Raw genomic sequence first — 23,223 nt, 5'->3', positions numbered from 1 at the left:
AAGGAGGCGACGTATGGAAGAAAGGTGCCCCTCCCACCCCCGAAAATTCCTCCCTCCGCCTTTAGGAAGGCAAAAGCGACCGAATAGCAGTCCCGGGGCACTTGCACACAGGGCCCCCCACTCCCCCCCCACATCTCCTGACGCCACACCCCACTCCTGCATCCTCCAACGGCACCACCGCCGTCACGGCCTACTCTCCGTGCCGCACCTCTCAAACCAGGGGTCCCACACCCATCTAACCCCCCTCCCTGAAACAGAGGCGCGGGGGGCGGGAGGGGCAGCCTGGCCCTGGGTTCCCCCGGGAGAGAGAAGGGGTCCAGGAGGAAGAAGAAGAAGACGAAGTCGGGAGGAAAGAGGGAAAGGGGTGGATGAGGGATAGAGGAAGGATGTAGGATGAGGATAGTATAGTGAGCCGTGTGGGTGCGAGTTGGAGCAAGCCAGGGTTTTCATCCAGGAGGGCGTGAGTGCACGAGGGGAGCCATAGTACCCCCTATATCACTCTCAACCCCTCCCCCCCCCCCCCCCCCGATTCCCGGCTGTCTAACCCGGCTGCCCCACCCTATTTCCCTCCCCTGAACCCCCCTTCCCCCCCCCCCGAAAACTCGCGTACCTCCTCTCCCCGCCGTCCGCGGCGCTGCCGTGCCCCCACCACCTCTTCCCGCGCGCGCAGACCCCCCTTCTCCCACTCCCCCCCCCCTGAACCGCACTCCACACGCCGGGGCCCGAGTCGGGGGGCGAGAGCGAGAAGAGAGCAAGAGACTACGTCGACACGGTGCGCGCTCTTAGAGAGGATCGGTCGAGTCCGGCGGAGGCGGCGTTGGACACCGGGGGCCGTTGTTGTCGTGGGGAGGCGGCGGGGGGCGTAGGAGGAGGAGGAGGAGGAGGAGGAGGCGGGCGACGGTCCCGAACAGGCGGAGACCGTCGCCATGTGCGCTGGGCCCCCACCGGCGAGGACGAGGCACAGCGGCAGGCAGGGCGGAGGCATCGCCGGTCGGGACCGCCGCTTGGGACGGCAGACGGTGGTACCAGCAGCAGCGGAGGAGGTAGTGGAGGCGGCGGCCCTGTTGGCGCCGCGAAGGAGCAGTGCGGCCCGCGGGAGAGAGGCCCCCGATGCACTCGACGTCGTCCCACGCCGTGCCGGCCGCCCGCACGCCGAGAGAGCGGCCCGCCTGACGACCGCGGGCCGCCGTGCCCACAACACTGCTAGTGCCTCCGCGAGGGCGCTATGACGGAAGCACGCTGGATGCGGCAGGCGGCGGAGCGGCGCGAGGAGGAGCAGCAGCAACCTTGGGTGCCCAGCTAACCGCCCCGCTCCCAAGACGGGGGGCGAGAACACTGCCCCCGGCTGTGGAGGGCAGCGTACCATGAGCCGAGCGCACCGACTCCTCTGCTTAGCTCCACTCGTCCTCCTATGCCTGCTTCCTTCTTCAGGTGAGCCATGATGACGTTGAGCACCTCCTCCCTCCAAGGGAGGAGAAGAAATGTCATGCTACGCGACGAGTGAGCTCGGATTCCCAAAGGATAATGCATGCACAAATTACGGATATGTATGACCAAGGTAACCGGGGTAGGGTACGTATTGAGGCCAAGGATATATACACGAGCCTGTCTCCGTGTCGTGTGAACAGGTCAATCACAGGATATCATATGTACATACATTCCCATGGAAACCAGGATAGGGTGCATATGTAGGCCAAGATGTTCGAGCCTATGTCCGTTACGTGTGAAAGCGGTTATGCAGGGGATGGGAGATGTATACACTACGGATATATGACCATGGTAACAGTTATTGGGAGGGGATTGAAGCCAATGGTGTGCCAGCCTGTCTGCATCGTGTGTGCACAGGCCTGGCTACAGGATGTATACCTATTATGGATGTATAACCATGGTTATTGGGATAGGGAGCGTATTGAGGTCACCTATATACGAAATGTCTCCGTGATGTGTGAAAAAGGCTATACAGAGGATATTACATTGATATATCCCGGATATTTAACCGGTGTAATCGAAATAGGGTGGGGATTAAGGCCAACGATGGCTCTACGAGTCTGTATCGCTCCCTTGTTTGGTGTCCGGATTGAAGTTTACAGTGCATATGTTTGATTCACATGCACCGTGCTGGTCTGCAGGTGTGTGGACGATGTATACTACAATATTTATGAGTGTGACCGTGGGCTATACGTACCCCATTTACCGTGGATATACATATATTTTTTATTTGCCCCTCCCTGACCCCCTTTTCTCCCCGCCTAACTGCCTACATCGTTCCCATGATCCTTCACACGGACCTGAAATGCCCCATCTGCTACGCAAACCGAAACCTACTACATTTCTACAGCACTCTACACTGCATTGTTTATCGTTATTCGTTCCTTCATCACGTCACAAGTCTCAGTTTAAGTAGTTCCGTTGCAAATTGTATGCATCAGGGGATATCTCCCGTTTCGGTTCAAAGTGCCGGTTGTAAGACTGTAAGCCGTATGCATTTTTGCAGTCCTGAAGGCAATTTGAGGGTCGGAAGAGAAATGAGGTTAAACGCTTGAGCTGGCTGTAGCCGGGATAAGCGGTTTTCCTGTCCAGGGTATTTTTGGGGATGGGCCACTCACACGAGTTGAACGAATCGAAATTCCTTCCCGGATGTGACTCGAGCAGTGCTGCCGCCTTCCTGTGAGCTGAAGTCGCGGTGAAACGTCTGCTGACGAACTTACGTTCGGATATTAACGTATCTAGGCGTATTATAGTGGTATTTATCCTCTTTTCTCGGATAATTTAAAATGCCCACTTGATAGAGGAAAATGTGCCGAAAATATTTTCGCTAGAAACATCACTTATGTTTACAACACCTTCGTAAAATATTTCGCTCGTCTTAATATTTAGCTATGCGAAACTATCTGAATTGTTCTTTCATCTTATTTATTTCCAATAAAGTACGCCAGAAGTATTAATTAATACTTCACATCGAGAACTTGCTGAAATGAAGTCCTGAGTATGCCAAGTAACAAAATAATTTTTCTACGTTTATCGTCACAATTAACCCAGAAATTTTCTATAAGAATCAACTATGATACTAGAGTAGCATCAGCACCCGAAAAATCCATTGGAACTATGAAGTAATCAGAAAAATATTGTGACCTAAATACAATACCTGTGAATATTTGCTGCCATGAAATGAACAGATCAATTTGATGCAGTTCCTGATGCTTGCCCCGTATAATAATCTCCATTGAAATAACTGTACATATTAGATTTATAAAAGTTATAATATTTAAATACTTATTTACTACTGAAATAACCTCGAGCATAATTGCATACATATTGTTCGCCCTTGTGGAATAAACTGGAGTAACACTGAAAATGCGTTAGGTTGGTTTAAACAAAATTTTCAGATGAATAGGAAAATAAATGCTTCTTTAATCAAGCATAACATTATGATACACATCACAAATTTCCGCGTGGAAAAGCAAGTTTGATTCCTCTATATCAATTACTTGGGCATTTAGATTCATGTTGCATTTAATTTGTTTTGGGTAACTTCTGTAATTGCCAATTAGGATTGCCTAAGGAGAATATTTCCCAGTAAAATAGGATAGTTACTTAACATGTATCAAATTCCAGTTCCAAATATATTGTGTATGTTTTCGTAAATACATTGATAAGGATACTTAATTGCTTCTCAGTAAAGAACCATATTGGTGTCAATTATTATGATGAAATAGCGAAAAGAGTTGTCTATAAGTGGTTTATTACTAATAATTCCGTTTGAAAGAGCGCTCACCAAAAAATAGGTCAGGTGGTTTGTGAATTCGTAAATTATTATCTCTAGTTTATTACGCTATAGATTTTGAAAACTGCAAGCAATTTTGATCAGCAATTTAGTGCACCTTCTGGATCATCTATAACGATGAAGATACCGTTTTATATCATTGTATATTATAGGATTGCGAAAAGAGAATAGCGCACCAAATAATGTTTAATTTTTGAAAATATCCTGTTTTTGACATGAGGTTTATGTGAAGATACACTACCTGTTAACGTTAGCTTCCCTTCCCGGAAGGTCCTCAATATTTTTTATTAAGTTTTTTTTAAACCCGATTTATGCATTTGTTACTCAGAAAAGTGTGCCCATTGCGAAGTTAATGATAAAAAAATCAAACGTGCGTCCGAAAGTAGAAGAAAGATTGGGTCCAGATCTTTTTCATCGGAATGAAAACCGAATCGATGGAACGAAATTCCTGGGCCCGTACTAGCCGAGTGCAGCATTTGCCGTAGTTGCAGCGGGAAGTTTACCGAACTAGATCGACCAAGATGCAATTTCTGGGGGGGGGGGAGGGAAAGGAGCCCTTCCGTCCACCAAATATCGTTCCGGTCAGCGAGACTCGCGACCCCCATTACTGTTCCACGTGTTCGCATGTCAATAACATGGCACCTTTCCACTCCGCCTATCCCGTGAGTAATGGCTCGAATCGTGAGCGATGGAACGGTGATGCTTCTGGGCCGCTCCCAGAATAACTCCCTGCACGAGCATCGCTCACAACATATCCGCGAAAAGATGGCGAAAGATGATGTAAAAGGCGTGGAAAACACACACATATTATCAGTCCCTCATTAGTGGGGGCAGTCGCCCTATCCGCGTCGGCAGGCAACCCTCAACAATGAGAGGGGGGGGGAGACGCAAACCCCCCAACCGATCTCTCAAACCCTTTTCCACACCCCACCCCGTGCCCCTGCCCAACCCTTTGCACACACACACCCCCCCTTTCCCTCGGGATGCAACCCTCGCAACCCCCTCGGAGAGACCTCTGCTATTTACCCCCTCATTGTCCATTATAATTGTCTCATAATCACATTTTTCGTTGCCGACCGAGCCCCCCTTCCCCGTATGACCCACATCACAACTAGGCCAGTGACCTCCTCCTTCCTCTCCCACCGACACCCCACACTCCCCGCCTCCCCACCCCGCCCACCCCCCTCGGAAAAAAACCCGCCCCACACCCTTCAGAGAACCCCACCCTCTCTCCCAACCCCCACGTCCTCCACCTATCTATTCTCCTCTCTACCCTATCCATCCCTTATCCTTCCCTTCTCCCTCAAATCTCTCTCTCCTCTCCACCTCCTCCTCTTCCTGCATCCATAGACGCGTGGCTAAGGGCGGTGCAGCTCTCGACGGTGAATATCGATTCCTGGATTGCTGGGGAGAGGAGAGGACCGGGATGCTGTGGAGGGGAAGGAGAGGCGTGGAGGGGGGGGGGCGGAGGGGGTGTTGGAGGGGAGGGGAGAATGGTTGAAAGGCTTGTATGCAGAGGGCGGCGAGATGGATAGCGAGGCGGGTGGGGTCGGGTGGGAGGAGGGGGTTGGGAAATGGGACGGGGGTGGGATATAATTCGAGGAAATTTGAGGCGCAGGGGTAGAGGTGGTGGCCCTTGACGAGGGGGTTAAAGTGAGACGGAAGAGCAGCGAAATATGTGGAAAAGGAAGGGTGTGTATACATACAGGCATTATGTACTCACGTGCATACACGATCTAGACAGATTTCATGCATAAATTTTTTATATATTTCACGTATATTATTAATAGTCTGTAGCCATACAGAGGGGTAAATGTGTAACGGAGGAGGAAAATATGTGAAGAAAGGGTGTGTATATGAAGGCAGATTTTGTACTCACGTGTACATCTAGTATACACGATATAGCCAGATTTAATGCGTAAGTTTTTCCTTAAATATTGGACGTATATTATTCATAGTCAGTACCCATGCAGAGGGTAAATGCGAAACGGAGGACGATCAAAATATGCGAAAAAATTAGGGATACATATGTACTCAAGTGTAATTTTTACATATACGATGTAATCAAATGATATGCTCAAGTTTTTCGTATAGGTGACGTATATTTTACATATTCTATGTCTATGAAAATAAGTACGACGGAAGAGATGTATGTTATGAATAGAGGGATATCTACATATTTATATATAAAGGTTTTTAACTTACGGTTTTATCGGATTTTTAACCAAGTTTCAAGTATTATTTACATTTATTCCACCTAATATTTATCTTAGTAGAAAATGGAAGTTCTGTGGAGGGAAAATGACCTACATATATTACTTATCTGCGCATGTTGCCTACACAACATTGCCATGAGGGTTTAATGGTAAGGTATACTATATGAGACATTAACTTTACTAAATGTGCCAAGTAGTTGAACCAGAGGAGCCAGTTATGTTCGCACAATAAATGACACGCATCTGTTTGTGTGCTCATGTTATGCATGCTTAACATATCAGGACTAAAAGTTCGCATAATCAACATTACTTCATTTGAAATTCATATTTAACATCGACCGAATTGATGAAGCAAAGTATGACGGAAGAAAAATACGCAATGTGCATTGGAAAAATGATGCATATGTTTGCTCGTGCACGAGTTGTATTTGCGTATTTCATCAGTATTTTACTCACAAGATTTACGCTTCCTTGACGTTTGTTCTGCTTTCCGAACTTATAAATTGAATTGGGGTAGAAAGGCAGTATTTTATTTTGAGAGAAAGCGGTGCTAGATACACACATACGCGTCCCTTATATATACAGCCCTTGTGGTGTATTTATTTATACATGCCATATCCGTCCTCTACACTCGCTGTATATGTATTTTTTAACCAATTTTTTGAGTAAAATTGACGTAAATTATATTAAACCTGCATTCAAGAAAATTTACAATAATAGTCTGTGTTCAAACAGATGAATTTATTCAAACACGCCATATCCTTATTCTGTACACGCTATTACTGTATATTTTTACGTAAATGATACCAAATCTGAATACACGGACATTATAAGAAGTGTATTTGTAAAAATACGCGCATTTATTTATGTACGCCATTCTCGTATTCTGCACACGCTATATCTGTATTTTGTTGACCGAGTCATTTAGTATACTTGACGTATGTTATACCAAACCTATATCCGTGAACATGTATAAGAGGTGTACCATCGGGTGGAGTGTGTTGTTATTTTACTCATAGGATTTACGTATATATGGCGTATGCTCTATTTATCGTATCCATATCTTTAAGTGAGATATACGTATTTTTTACGTCAAGTTTACGTGAATATCTAATTTTTGTTTGTGTTTATATTATTTGGAGGGAAAACGGTACACGATGTACTCATACGTGCATTTATTTATACACGCCATGTCCGTATTTTGAACGCGCTATGTCTGTATTTTGTTTATCGGATTTTAATGTGAAATTGACGTAAATTTTTACTAAAAACCCTTCATCCGTGAGAATGTGTAAGAAGTGTTTTATGGGGTGGTGTGTGTCCGCTGGGAGTGGCCGGGTGGGGAGCGGCGGTTTGGGCGCTGTGGGAGAAGGCGCGGCAGCACGTCGGGTGGCTGCAGAAGAGACGGAAGGAAGGAAGGCGCGGCAAGGGACGGGTGCAGGGGAGCAGGGAGTGTCCGCGTGGTGGCGATTGAGCGGCAATGGCTGTGGCCGCTCCTCTCCCCCCTCCTCTCTTTTGGCGCTGCCTCACACCGGGCCCAAACCCACTTCGGACGGAATGCGAGGCCCAAAACATGAGAGTTTTCGAAATAGGGATTGGGTGTTAGAGGGCGGTTAGATCGCCGAATGTGTAAATAGTGATATGTGTGCGTAGGAAAAAAGACCTATGCATTCACGTGTATTCACAATATAGTCAGATGTCACGCATAAGTTTTTCATACATACTTGACGTATATTATTCATACTATGTACGCATATAGTGGGTAAATGTGAGACGGAGAAAAATATGTGGAAATAATGATTGTGAATATATATATGTAAATTATGTACTCACGTGTACGTCTTGTATCCAAGATATAGTCAGATTTCAGACATAATTTTTTCATATATATTTGACGAATGTTATTCATAGACTGTACAAATATAAGTTGTAAATGTGAGACATTCTTTGTCTATGTAACATACACGCAAGTAGAGCTAGAGCTTTTTGGATGATTTTAGTCGAGCTGCACTATAGAGCTATACTCAGGTGTCATGTTTTCCTCATATTCGTGGAGCGAATTTTGTTGACGTGGACCAATTTTGTGCACTGTGAATTTAATCGTGTTGCGCCTTGTTATTTGGGCTGTAGAATCGTGAAAAGATAGGACTCCTAGTTCAGAAAATAAGCCTGGTTTCCGAATCGAATCGTAATTCATTGAAAAAATTGCTGAAATCGTATCGATTTTGTGGCAATGAGTCGTTTCCCAAAAAGAAAAATATTTAAAAATATATAAATGAGCTACAAATTTTAAAATGGTACGGTACCTACACTTTTTTGTTACTTGTTTCATGGAAAATTGTTTTGCTAAAGAAAAGGTTACCTACTCATTTTAATCTAAACTACCTTACCTTTCGTTGGTGTAGTTGCGAACGACTTTCCGAATCCAATAAACCTTATACTTTGTAATATATTGGTTGCACAATTTTGTAATGCAATGGAGCTCCGTTTTGAAAGTTTTATTTGGGGAAAATTGGAATTCCCGGAACATTGGTTTAATCACATTGATGTCAAAGCTGTGAATCGTTTTCCAAATCAATTCCTATCTATTTTCGGGATTTTTTCTCGAATTTTCTACAGAAGAATTGAACTTACCAAAAAATATCCTTTATTTATGTATGCGGTATAGTTATATTTTTAGGTAAAAATATTTTAGTCCTGATTCTGGCATAAAAACAACCAATAGGCCATTTAATATTTATTTTTTCATTACTCAAACTTGCTCGAATGCTATTTAAAGAAAGTTTTAGGTGTAAACAATGGTTACAGATATTTTCGGTTTATCGCAGTTTTTACTAAATGATGAAAAGAGATCATAAAATGAAAGCTTGAATTGGGATTTGCTAAATAAGACGTCGGGTTGACAAGAAATCTAAGTTATATATTGAAGTATTACAGTTATTAGCGAATGTACAGCTGATTTTCCTGATTAAAGATTTTGGTACTTATAAGTAGGTGGAAGCAGTGAATGTCATATACCCAAGAATGAACGTGTTTCGGACGGCGAATCAGAAAATAGTTGGCTCGATTGCCAACTAATTGAGCTGGATCGTGCTACATTATTATCAAGGGCACCAAATTTTCGTCAATGACGGTAACGCAATTCTCAGTAACACAATATTTTATTTAATTTTTGTAATTTTAAGAGTCAATTGAGATTTTTGACATTGACTGAATACATAGTTTATAATAATAGGAACAAATGTTATTGAACGAAGCTGAACGTGCGTTTTATAGTTCTCGACAAAAATGATGGCTCCAATATTTGGACACCTCGATTTGGAAATATTTTCTCGTAGCGAATTGTGACATCTGGAAAAATTACAAACTCGAAACAACGTGTGAAAATTATATCCGTGAGTTATTTTACGTAGTCTGCCTTCAAGTTATTTGAAAAAAAAACTCCAAAATGTCAAAATAACTGTCTATATTGAGCCACTGTGGCCAGATTTAAGTTTAAAGTATCTGCGACAATAAAAGTTCGCGATGCAAAATATATAATTTTTCATTATCTCCATTCGACGCTTTGCTAAGAGTATGAGTTACAATTTAACTGTTACCCTTATGTTTTGGTAAACAGGTTGCTGGTGACGATTCCTAAGCTCAAAGCGTCGGAATCCCCGAAAGAAACTCATAATATAGAAAAATAGTTGATTTCTAGTGCATTAAACATTTGATGGCTAGGGATGCTATTTTGGGAAATAGGTTTTTATGGACATTATTTTTCTAAATCTTAAATGGTTCACAATATAGGTCACCATTTGCTTTTTTGCTTGAATTTTATTTTTTTTTCATGTCATAACACTTTGTTTGAGGAACCTGTCTCAAACCGGCCAAATTTTGAGGTACGTTTTGTTAGAACTTAGCCATCGATATTCTTTTAAAAACAACCTGTATATTAGATGAAACAAGCCGATTATTTATGGAAGTGGGTGATGAACTCATATTGTCGACACAGTGGTGCAAAAAACGCAGGTGCCAGATTATTAGATTCCTAACTGAACACCGTCCTCAATCCACCTATCGTGCATTCAGCCCATGGATGCCGACTTACAAAAAATTGGGGGCCCAAACCGGGGATCTTGCCTCGGGAAATTTTAGAAGCGGTGAGTTTTAAGTTTTTCAAGAAATTTAGAAGAGTCATACGATCTAAATTAGAACCCTGATAACTCGACCCTCGATATCTGGACACTCCGAGAAAAATCGACAAGCCTGGCACATTTTGTCCTCACACCCATAACGAATTTTTGAGGGGGCTCGGGCCCTCTCAGGCCCCATGGAGTCGGCGCCACTGATTCAGTCTTACTATCCCGTAATTTATCGGCAATATTGAGACTTCACGGGTTTATGCTGACTCGCTTCTCCCTTCTAGGCATCACAATATATGTTGTAATGAGTGAGAAAGTAGCGCTATATTTAGTTCTTTGAGTGTCATTCCTGTTCGCATGTGCTACACAATATGCAATTTCTCTTCGCTGTCTCTCCTTCAAGCGTACGCGTGGAAGAACGCGGGTACACACATCAATGACGTCATGCGTGGCCAGTCGGAAACGATGTTCGCATCGAACTGCGGCATCCGTGATTTTTCATTCACACCTTCTTACTACATATCGTTGATTACTCTTTTGGAAGAGTAAGTCTTTAAGAATTAAGTACAGAATATGTGGCCGGAATTTTGGATATATTTTCATACACCTTCACCATGGCTTCCATGAAATGAATATTATTTTTTTAATGGCGACTCACTGGTGACAAATTAATGTGATTCTTAAATAACTACTACCCTTTATCAGGGGCGCAGCTAGGAATTAAGGCTAGGGGGGTTTTAGGTGCAACTAGGCCTGGGGTGTGTGGCATAACCGCCAGAATAAGCGAGAAGTGCGGGGGCCCTCCCCAGAACTTTTTCAAGATAAATGGTTCAAAATTGTTAGTTTTATGGCTTTCTATGGGATATTTTGTTAATCCTTACACTCTTCTATAAGTATATTATCCAAAAGAAGCGCTTTATCCACTTCTTTTCAGTCTTTTTACCCAGTCACTTATCGCTAAACCAATCATATTGATGGCCAAAGGCCCCAATAATGGTAAAGGCCCTAAATATAATTTGAAACGTTGGAGAAACAATTTTGCATTTAATTGTCACATACCCACTCTTCAAGTCACTAATAAACGTTAAAAATTGAGGTCAGGAGAAAGAAAAAATTCAATTCATACTGCTTAGGCAAGTGGCGGCAGAGGCAAAGCCACTAACCTGAAAGATAGATAAGACTACATATACGAAGGTGCATTTCTGAAAGAAATTTACTGAAATGCCTGAATCGAGCCAAGCCGTTACTAATGTCCTTCAGTATTCGGTGGAAAAACACATTTCAATACTCATCCCTTCAGTAAAATATCTTTAGCCATATTCTATGTCATGGGTGAACAGTCGAGTAGGCAGCCGTTGGGCTGCGGTGTACATAAAGCCTATGAGTTCAAAGAAAAGACAAAAGCACACACAAAGATCTTCACTTGTTTTTTTTTGCAAAAAACTTGTTTTACCCGGGAATTGTTTTGGCACTGTTTTGAACTGCATTGATTCATTTTAATGGGAAGATGAAGGATACCGATTGACAGAAACGCCGGATTTTCAAATGAAGAGCTTTCGTTCTTATGACATTTGCTTTTTTTTACAACTGGTGTCATTTTAGGAAGAAATTATGAACATTTAGTCATTTGATAAGTTATTGCTCTATTTAAGGTCTATTAAGGTGCTCCAAGAGAATTATACCTACTGTCTAACATAGGATAAACAAGCTTTAAGTTTCAAGACATACCAGGTACACGAAAAGAGTATGTAATACTGATGTAGACATCCTATGATACTTCGCTCCATCAATGATACGAATTTCGTTATTTACCCTATCCTATCATTACTATGCACTACCAGAGCCATAGGAGGGGAATGATATTGGGTTGAATCGATCAAACCCTTCCGAAATCCAACAGCAATGCACAGGGAATTCGTTTTTTTTTTTGGATGCCGCAAAATCTCGTTTCAATTTAGACTTTCATGATTTTAGTTACTTGGTGATTTTGGTACTATTATAGTCTGCATCCAGTTTTGATAGAGAAAGTATATATGTCTTAATTGGACCCATTAGCCGAAATTATAAACGGAGCAAGTTCATGTGGGGCAAGTTGTTCTAGTGTAAACAAAAATCCCGTTTCACTTAGCACTGGAGTGATTTCATGCATATTAAGTATGCTTGATCTTTTTATGCTATAATGATGACAAGGGGCTTAGATAAGCTTCTTTGAACTTCTTTACTCTTTCATACTGTTGTTCTTAGTGCAAAAAATACTCATTTAAATGATACATTTTATTTTTTCCGAGGACTTTCTCGTGATGTTGCCATCCTAGTTACATTACCAACTAGTTTGCACATTTTTTTCAGTTTTCCATCCCTTGTAATTGAAAAAAATATTTTTTTAATATGCAAAGCTATATCAATACAGATATAAATTAAGATTAAATGAAAGATTAGTACATGGTGGATTTGAGAGCATATCGCGTGAAGATCAACATCGTGTGTCATGCTACCATGAGCAGCCAATGTTTCTTCTGATATGAGTGTAAAGTTCTCATACGCAGCGATACTTAAGCTGAAGTGGTTGCATGAAAAACCGTAAACATATCGAAAATAAAGGGTTACGGGGATATAGGCTACATGGGAAGAATTGTTCGCGTTATGTTGAAATGATTGCCAAAATGTTGTCACGTATGTGATGTGATACTGGTAGCATTTAAAAATGGATCCCTTCTTTTTAAAATCAATTTGCAGATTATGATATTTTGTAACTAATTCCAACTATATCGACTACCCATTCTTAATTTTCATCGTAAATTATAATCACATTCATCGGATTAAATCAAAGAATTACTTTGACGCTGCTACTTGTGGATATTATGAGGTACTTACTCTTTTTTTTGTTATGGTTTGATCAGCAGGCAAAGTTTTAATGACACGGTTACCTTAGTGATTCGATGATTGTGGCAGTAGCCCTTCTTTCGGTTACCTCATCTCAAATCCCATCCCAAATCGTCTTCTGGTTGTACCACTGACCAATAAACTTGATTTTGATTCAGACAACAAATTGAAATCGTGATATTGCCATTCATATAAATGCGTGAATTATAATTATAGGCCATCTCAACTTTGCTATTTTTCACTAAATGCGTAAGTCCTATCTTGAAACTAATAATGCACATTATCTAAGGCATTGCAAGCATAATATGTATATTACTTTCATAAACAACGTCATCAAGAAACTGAACTGAAGCTGGATAATTAGCGAAATAATAACTAGTTATTACCTTTTAGGTTTTTGAATATCAGAACTCTTTTAACTTTCAAGCAAGGATAACTTAGGTGATGATGTAATTCTCATGATTCTCCATTATTTGAATCAATTGTCATTTAATAATGTTATTTACCAATAAATTATCTTATTTATCTAAGTTAATATACTTCAGCCTGTAAGCAAAAGGAATTCTTCGGATTGTACTTCAACGAAAATTGGCGAGAGATATTAGGATTTCCGTGCGACTTTTTCTGGGAATTGCACTTAGAAATCAAAATTTTCCATTGACTCTAAAGCCTATGTTCGTCTTGAAATGGGAAAATTAATTATAAGAACTGTAATCTACATCTACATATTACCCCGCAAGCCGACTAAAAGGCGTGTGGCAGGGGGTGTTAGGACACCAGCAGTTTACATCTTAAAAAAATGAAGTGCTCTAACGAAGTTGGGACTGGCATATATTAAAGTCCTTTATGGTTCGGGGGAAAAACGAATTCACACATCTATCCGTTCGGCAACAACATATCTCTTAATTTTTAGCTTCTATCGGACCGGGAAATATAGTGTGGCTCTAATGTTAATGTGCAGTAATGTACATGCTCTAATATTATTGTACAGTAAAGTACAGTACAGCTCTAATAATAATGTACACGCAGTCTCGATAAAAAAACTTGTTCATAGTAAACACGATAAAACTAAATAATCCGCTTAATGCTAGCAAAAATTGCAAAGAGCTATTCTGTTTCGAGTTGTACAGTCTTGGCCCTTAAGGTCGTACGTGTATCTTCGCGCGCACGCGACTTAAGGTTCCCATAACCGTCTAGCTGCGGATTCGGCGTTAAAGACGACAACGGGAGCGCAAGGGGGGTTTTTGCCTTTTGCGGCTCCGCTCCGCGCGGGAACACCGCCCTAAAAAACACCCTCCCCTCCCTTCCCCTCTCCCCTTCCCCCTTCCCCCTCCTCCCCTTGTACTACTCTCTGGCCCCCTCCCCTCCTCCGCCCTCCTTTTGTCGCCAGAGCCCTCTTGCGTCGAGCGACGGCAAAAGGGCGTTCCGTGTCTCCAGCCACGCTGAGAGACGCCACCGCGATCATTATGGCTATTTATTATCGCCACGGCTACGGTCGGTCTTCGCGACACGGGGAGGCAGAACAGGTTGAGAGGGGATGGTTTGTTTGCCTCCTGATTGAGTCGTTTGAGACGAATATTCGTGTGAGTGTGTAAACGTAAAATTCCGATTACGGTTTCATTTCTCTATCGGAATTCTTTTTTTCCCCCGAGACATAAAGGACTTAACACTAGAATTCCCGGTTGTGTCAAGTTGACCCGAAAGAGAATATTTATATTGATTACTTTGAAAGGAAGCAAAATTTTAGACTCACATCTCATGACTTTTAATCATTAAATTTTGTTTACCAATGTGAAAAAGTTAGACCTGAAATTATTATTTTTTCTCATCACTTATACCTTCCATGCCCGGATGGCTCATTTTGACCCCGACTATCACATCCATTTGAATCCTTTCTACTGTTCCTTTGTATTCAATGTAACGGTGTGTGTTTTATACTGATTTTTTGTCAAAATGTTAGTGTAATTTTTTTTAACCTGATACCATTGAAATTCATTGTACCTCCCAAACCCATCAAAAGATAAGTGATGGGTATTCACAAATTTGTGGAAGCAATTGTCCCAAGACAACACTGACATTGTTGAACAACTACAAATAGTGTAAAAGTTAGGCCTGATATTATTATTTTTTTCTATTTTTTCTCATCACTTATACCTGCCATGCTCGGATGGCTCATTTTGACCCACAATATCAAATTCATTTGAAGCCTTTCTACTGTTCCATTGTATTCAATGTAAAGGTGTGTTTTACACTGATATTTTGTCAAAATGTTACTGTAATTAGTTTTTAACCCGATTCCATTGAAATTCATTGTGCCTCCCAAACTCATCAGAGGAAAAGTGATCACAAAAAGGATTCACAAATTTGTGGAAGCTAGATTCCCATAACACCATATAAATTGTTGAACAACTACAATTTTAATATTTTTTGTCTCATTAAATTTTCTACTGTCCTCCCAAATGCTTTATAAACGATATTAATAAATAAACTGAGAAGGAATTGAGTATTTTGAGTAAAATATGCAAACATGGTCATATTGGGTCAAATTGACCCACTCGGACATTATAGGGTGTAAGGATTGGTCGAGCATGCTGGTATTAAACAAATGTTTATCGAAATTTTGTCCTAGCATTTGCTTTTTATGTAAACGGTTGGTATCCCAACACCCCCAGCAACCCGCCTTTTTTAAGCGGCTTAGTGGGGTAGTTCGTAGATGTAGATGTAGATCTATCTACGTACAGTGGAACTCGCATAGAGCAATCACGCATGTAACAAAATCCCGTCCATAAAGAGGTGAGTTTCGGGCCCCTTGGACTTTCCTATGACCGTCAATGTTAACTTCCCACATGTAACGAGCTCGGATCAAACGAAATCCCCGCTATTACTAACTATTCTATGATCTCTTCGGTAATTATTTCATCTTTTATAAAGAAATGAAGGCCATCTTCTTTACTTAGCCATTCCTTGCCTAATCATTAGTCATACTTACGAATGGACATCACCACATAGTTCTACTGTTGATCTTAAAATTCTCTCCTTTACAGTCGTTTGATGGGAAGAGCAGGACGATGGTTTAATATTCCGGATCTGTTGCTTGAATAAAGACGATTTACGGAATATTAGCCAGCAAACCTGTGATTTATAGGATAAAATCCTTTCTTATGGATACAGCGAAATCCCATTTGCAGCAAAATATCACGATGGTCCCCCTGAAATGCGTTATAAGCAAGTTTTACTGTATATATTTGAGAGGATGACTGCTTGCCTATACAGCTGATGTACAGCTGATTTTCCTGATTAAAGATTTTGATACTTGTAAGTAGGTGAAAGCAGTGAATGTCATATACCCCAGAATGAACGTGTTTCGGACGGCGAATCAGAAAATAGTTGGCTCGATTGCCAACTAATTGAGCTGGATCGTGCTACATTATCGTCATAGGCACCAAATTTTCGTCAATGATGGTAACGCAATTTTCAGTAACACAATTTTTGATATAATTTTTGTAATTTTAAGAGTAAATTGAGATTTTTTTCCACAAAGCCGCACGGATTGCAACTTAAGTTAATATGCAGGTGAATCTCATGCTACAAAAGCCTACAGTGCGGCTTCTGGTTGTATCCGGTGTATCCCTATTGGTCGTTTTCCCATTGCCGTTTGTTTCGTCACGTCGTACTTCTGTGGTTGAACATCCTGACGGGTAGGCACACGTCTAAAAGGAAAACATATCTCAAAGGATACTTTTTTTAACTATGATTCCTCTTGGTACAAACCTTTTTGCAGGGGTTGACGTTCACACGACGATATTGGTCTTCGCACGCACAGACACGAATAATGATCAATGCTGTGGAGTGGGGTATGAGCTGATCCCGTGCGCGGTATACGGAAATCGTTTTTTTTCCATTATTCGCCGCTACATATGTATACCATCATCATACCTTGTTTCCAGTTTCCCACTTCTCTGGGTACTGTCGCTCCTGAGCAGCGCCGGGTGGCCTGCTACTACCGTTATAATTGCCCATAAGTAATGAAATACTGAAAATCAAAACAATATGAATTGTAACTTCTCGAAAAATTTCTATAAATACATAAAATAAGCTCCTAAGACTGAACACTGAGCTTTGTCTTTAACTTTAAACTTTCAAAATGGTGGAATTTACGTTTGAAGAAAGCGGAAATTTAAGAAAATTTAGTCTCCACTGGTCCGACGCATTGACAAGCAATAGTCTGTAGGAATAATAGTCCATAGAAATTTCGACTGCTTTTAATTACAATTCTGGAAAACTATATCGGGGAAAGTTTAACTGTTTTTGATGGTAAAAGGGCAATACGCTCCTACAGCCACTCGAAGAGATCATCCGCCGGATTTATTTTGGCTATTTGTTATTGCCTTGGTAACGGTCGGCGTTGACAACGGGTGTAGGACTGGTGAAAAATGCATGGTTGCTTGATTGAGTCTTTCTTGAAATACATGTGTGAAAACGTGAGCTCACAAAATCTGTTTCAAATTGTGCGAATGCTACGATATATTTTTGAAATTTGAATGAAATGCATTCTAGGAACTGCATACCGAGCGTAAACGAAACTTGCACTTTTTTAAGTGTGATATTATCGAAAGTATGTAGCTTTAAGTTATTATTTTCCATCGTTTTGAGTCAAATTGAAAGTCAGTTTTATAGAACTTCTTTATTTGGAATTTGAAACAGCATTGATTTTCTGTAGAATACTCGCAGAGTTGCACGATGCGGTGTCTACGTATTATTTTCAATTCGAATCTCATATTATGATGTACGGAGCATGTCGTTACAAAACAATATTCACTTTGACAGTATTATCTCCGCTGGTCAGATGCGTTAGCGAACATTACCATAAAAGGCAGGGGAATTTGCGATCATTTAATTGTAATTCCCGGAAACTCCAGCGCGAAAAGCTCAACTGTTTCGAGCGATAAAAAGGACAATAGGCCAAGAGCGGAGCCGTCGGGATCATTATCTGTTATCGCCATGGTTACGGTCGCTATGGAGCTGCGCAAGGTCGCATGGACGTTTCGTCTCGGATGATTGAGTTGTCTGAGACTAATACATACGCATACATACAGCTACGTTTAATATTACCTGCGATTCAATGTTTCATGTAAGCAAATCGATTCGGACATATAAAAAATTTTAAATAATTTTTATAAAAATGGTTTTTATCGTGAAATTAAAGTAATACCGTATGCATACATTTTCTAGGAGCCTGACATACTTCCTATTTAAATTTGATCATTTATAACGAAAAAAGTTGAGCGCATGTTTTACTTGAACACTCAATTTATACTTAAGATCGTAATATAATGAAGATACGTAATACAGTGGACTACAGTGTATTATATTTTGATTTTCGTTAAGTACCATCTTCTTCCTTTGCTAGTAATTTTTTTTCAGTCAAATTTTCTATCAATTTGATGCAAATAATTTTTTTTTGTTATGACTCTCAATCATTTTCGTTAATTTAAATAATCGAAGCGCTGCCATCGGATTTTGGTGGCAAGTTTTTGAGTAAAACACCACATTTAATTTTAAATTCTGAATAACAATCGAGATACAGTTAAATCATAATGAAAGTGTTTGAACATAGCATTGTCATATGGTAATGAGTTATCCTGATAATTTCAGCTTTACAGAAAGTGGGTTAAAATTGAGTAATAAGATTTGGCCCAGACAAGATAACAAACAACGAAGCGAGTTTATAAAAACATTATAGTTAAAGAGAAAAAACTATGAAGAAGTTAGGATGACCGAAGTACCTACACTTAATGAAATGCTTTGCTATTTTTTGGTAATGCCACTTATTTTTAATGTGTATTTCGATTTCGCCATTAGCTTGATAAATAGTATCCTGATTGAACGTCTATGGAGGTCCTGATCAATGCTTAGTGCGTGTTCAAATTAAGGTAGGTTAATATCTGCGTTTCTTTGAAGATATTTTTAAAGTGAGTTCAAAGTATGGTTTGGTTGCTTTGTATATACTACCCGTTAATTATCCTTATCATATTTCGTATTTTTTGCAAATAGACTTTTTGGATGCCCTTATCATGCTAGAGGAACTTAGGAGCACAATCCAGATTTTTTGATGTGTAATGAAGTCTCACGTTTGCCAAAATTCTGTAGTTTTACTCTAATTTCAACGGATAGCTCCTCAATATACTCAATATGGGTTATAACCAACCCTTATCTGTCTCACCAACCTTAGGTTTCAAGCTTTGCAAGTTTGAGTGTCGGAGCTGAAACAAAAATTTCATTTCTCTATATTTTTTACGAGAATCTTTTTTTTAAGGCATTCAATTTTTTTCTATTCTATATAGAATGAAAAATAACCCTGCACTGATGAATTGGCGAAGAGTAGAATATGGTTCATAAGTTAAACCGTCATATTATCATGCCATGTCTTCGAAGTGAAACAGGGACTTTATTGTTTCTTCGTGGTCTAGATCTCATGTCCAAACAAGTTCTTAATTATATTTTGTTTACCCAGTCTTTTCTCACGTGATTCTACAGTTTTAATGGTTGGATGTTTCATTTGCTACTATGCTCCAAAAAATATCACTCTAGGAAAACCAAAATAAGAAAGAATATCCAAGAAATCTTTTCCTAGTTTTCACAGAAACTAGGTAATGCAAATCCATCATAGAAAATAGAGAAGTGAGGATTCTCAATAAGCAGTGTTTTACATCTAGGCCAAAACGTTAATTGGAATTGCGCATAGAAGTGTCACATCAAATCCCCCACCGAAAGTTTTCACTACTGTTGATTTACTGTTTTCGTCTCTTGTTGACGTTATTTGATGGGTGATACTTCTTTTTTCGTCGTATATCGATACGTATTGCTTCTATTTTTTAAGCATGTAATTTTTATCAATTCTCGCTGCAAATAATTACTGTGCTTCCGAATCCTTAACCTCGTCATTTCTACTAATTGTTTTGCTAGTGTCTCTATCTTAAGTGATGTCAACAACTAGAAGTTTTATGTTTAAATATATATTCATTAATTCGGATTCTCCATTGAATTGGTTCTAATTTATGGCATTGGTTCTTGTTCCGGAAGTCATTCAAAATGACCTACTTAAAAAGGGTACGAAAAACTATGTTAAGCCGAAGGAAATATTGTGACGTCGAGTAATATTTCTTGTCAGTACACCATAGGCATCTTGTTTTAATTATTTGTCTCGGGCGTGACTTCATAAGATCGACTCAACATGAAGAAATGGAAAAAAACTCTGTATTTCCTTGTAAATTTAATACTTTTGGACCCAGGTTTCCACTTGGCTTATTTATACGACAAAAAGGGAAATATAAAAAACCCAGGTAGTGATGGATTTGGACATTTATCCCGCTGAATGCCAACATCATTTTGTAGTTTAGTGCATTTTACAATTCAAAATGTTATAGACAATTAGGAAAATACATTTAAAGAAAATAATTAATTATTTAAACGGTGTTTTTATTCTTAACTGGGGTAATGTAAATGATGAGTTGGATGACACCTTGTGCCAATATGTTTTGAGCTATGGATGCTTGAAAGAAATTCAACGAAAGAACTATGAATTAATTCCTTGGTTGGTGCATATAACTAGCTGGTCAGGCAAGAATCGTTGCGTACCTACTGGCCTCATTCCATGCCATGCATTCGTCATGCTGGTGTCACCAGTTGGTCACTGGGATAAGCGTCTCTGGGGTAACGGCATTCGGGAAGTACCTGCCATCTTTTGCGAATTTAACTTCCTCAAGGTCGTAAACCATTTGTGGGTGTCTCGGGAGCCTTTTGGCCGCCGGTTTTAATGCGGTGATACCATCAGGTGCTCACTCCCCTTGCGACTCTAAGTTGCTGCGCTAAAAACTGAACACAGCGTCCTCCGGAAGGGAAGATCATCCCTTATATCCCTGCTCCGTACTCTCCAGTGAAATTACTCTGCATAGGTGGTTCGTTTTCCCATTCCTTTTGGCGATGCCGGGATAGATGAATGCCATAATTGTTTTTTAACCCATCATTCCCCACGCTGTATTCAGGGCTTTCAACTTAGATTGTTTCGCATTTACCGATTTATTTTGGTCTAATTAATATGAATTTTTGGAATAAAAATGTTTTCATCATGCTACATGAATTTCATAATTCTGCGTATACGCAACGCTGGGAAAACTCCGGTAAATAAATACAAAAAAAGTAATTTTTAAAACTTAGGTTACATCTTTTATTTTTTATCTTGATTTGCACACTGGACATCTTCGCCGGGAGTTATCAGTATTCCATTTGGAGGAAATTCCCCATTCTGCCTTAACGGACATGCTGGGGTATGTCACTTTTCCTCGGGTGTCTCGTATCAAGGCATCGATTTTTATGCCAGAAGCCATCAGTCATGAAAATACAATTATATAAATGAAAATTTTGGTGAAAATGACAAAATTAGAACTAGAGGTACTTTTAAAAAAAGTCAGTAAATCGAAGAAAAAAATATTCTGAAGTAGAAACTTGTTCTGAGAATTAGGATTCAATAATGTTGCGTTAACGCAACGCTGGGGGTTAATCGGTTAATTTGATAGGTTTTAGTAGAAGTAGAATGGTTTTTGTGATCCGTTGATCTTAAATGACTTTAAATATGCTGTGCGTAGTTTTCAAAAAGTATTTTTTATTACCCTTTGAAAATAATCATTAATGAACGTAATATGCACCGATAAATATTAACGCTTTTGCCACTCGCATTTCTCAACTTGTCACCGCTGCATGCATGGGATGAGTCTATTGTGGGCTTTGAACAAAGTGTACTCCATACAACTTCAGTCATTCGTGTATTTTGAGTGCTAGCATTTGTATCCCTATCACTGCAGGGGTCTAGTGCAGGATAAGCGCAAGTCTTGATTATCATATGTAAAGCTTTTGGTTCTTTTGAAATGAGAGATTTGAAAGTAACCATGTAAATAAGGGAACCATAAGTGCAGAAAAGTTTCTCGTAGAAAACGATTAGATTTTGTTTTCATAAGAGATAGGTTGTGATTTAAGCCTGCAAATTCCCAAAATTGCGTAAAGATTTATAACCAATCTTATTTTATTACGCAGTTAAGGATATCTTGTCCTTTTTCCATTCGTTTATGATTGTATACTCTTATGTAACACTGTTTATCTGGTATTTCTTTTACATTAGTGCATTGATTCATTTTTTGTGCATTTTACTCTTGTAATGAGTTTTTTCCCGTTAATAAACAATATTTTTATTTTTATAACAATTGATAAGGACATTTTTTGCGATTTTCGATGGGATTCATGTTTACAGTGAGCCGAAAATTACTAGTTCCCGTCCCCTATTGCTAGATTTAAAAAATAAAATGTCTTTTACAATAGTCAGGTACTCTGTAGATGTTTTTCCTTACGCACTCATGTATGACCATCGCAAGGCTTCATCAGACGAGTGCAGTCATGTTCTCATTTTGGGGTGAGGCAGGCTCACTCGCGAGTGGGTCCATAGTCTTCGTCTACCTCTCTCTCTCTCTCTTATGGCAGTCGCCTCGGCAGTATCCCATGCCTTGCAATGTTTAAGGGCCTCTTTTGTCACTCCCATCGACTGCCTCTTCTCCGTCCCAGACCACCGCTCACCCTCCAGCCCCCCTCCAAATCCCACCCTCATCGAACCCACGGCAACATTCTTCATCGACCATTCTTTCAACACGCTCCCTGACCGCACCTTTCTTCTCTCCCTCCCCCCTTTGTGCACCTTTTTTTTATTATTTTTCAGCAACTTAACATGCTCCAGCGACTTTGACTCTCCGAAAAGATTACAGAGACGAGGGAAGGGAAGGTGCACTTGAGGCGAGACTTGAGAGCTTATTTTAATTAATGGATGGACTTGTTTTCCATTTTTTTTCTCTCTCTCCTCTCTTTCTTCCCCTCGATAATAGCTTTTTAAAAATATATATAGCGTCAGCGGCCTTAAACGTGACTCACGTATTCCCCCGATCGCGTCATTAAGGTCGGGCTGCGTATCCTTCGACATTCTTGTGGACAACAATTAGGGGCGTTCCATAGTGACCGCAAGAGGCAAAAAAGTCTATTTTCCAAAGTAATTTCCCTAGAGCATGCATTTGATACTCCGAAATCCAATTTTTCTTTCTGATAAGTATTTAATTCTTATCATTCCGTGTGCATGAATTTCTATGAGAAAAAAATCCCCTGCAGCGGGAATCAA

General features: G+C 40.3%; 1 protein-coding gene across 1 annotated transcript in view; it reads left to right on the top strand.

Moving 5' to 3' along the window:
• Positions 1 to 891: 891 nt before the first annotated feature.
• The window catches only part of LOC124168649 (acetylcholine receptor subunit beta-like 1), a 310,521-nt gene continuing 288,189 nt past the window's right edge, over positions 892 to 23,223 (top strand). Inside the window, exon 1 of the mRNA XM_046546912.1 lies at positions 892 to 1,431. Within this exon, the coding sequence (XP_046402868.1) occupies positions 1,365 to 1,431 (67 nt within the window). The 5' untranslated portion in view covers positions 892 to 1,364. The remainder of the gene's footprint in view (positions 1,432 to 23,223) is intronic.

Source organism: Ischnura elegans, chromosome 12 (assembly GCF_921293095.1).
Source record: "Ischnura elegans chromosome 12, ioIscEleg1.1, whole genome shotgun sequence".
Classification (NCBI taxonomy): Eukaryota; Metazoa; Arthropoda; class Insecta; order Odonata; family Coenagrionidae; genus Ischnura; species Ischnura elegans.
This window is presented reverse-complemented; position numbering and strand designations above follow the sequence as displayed.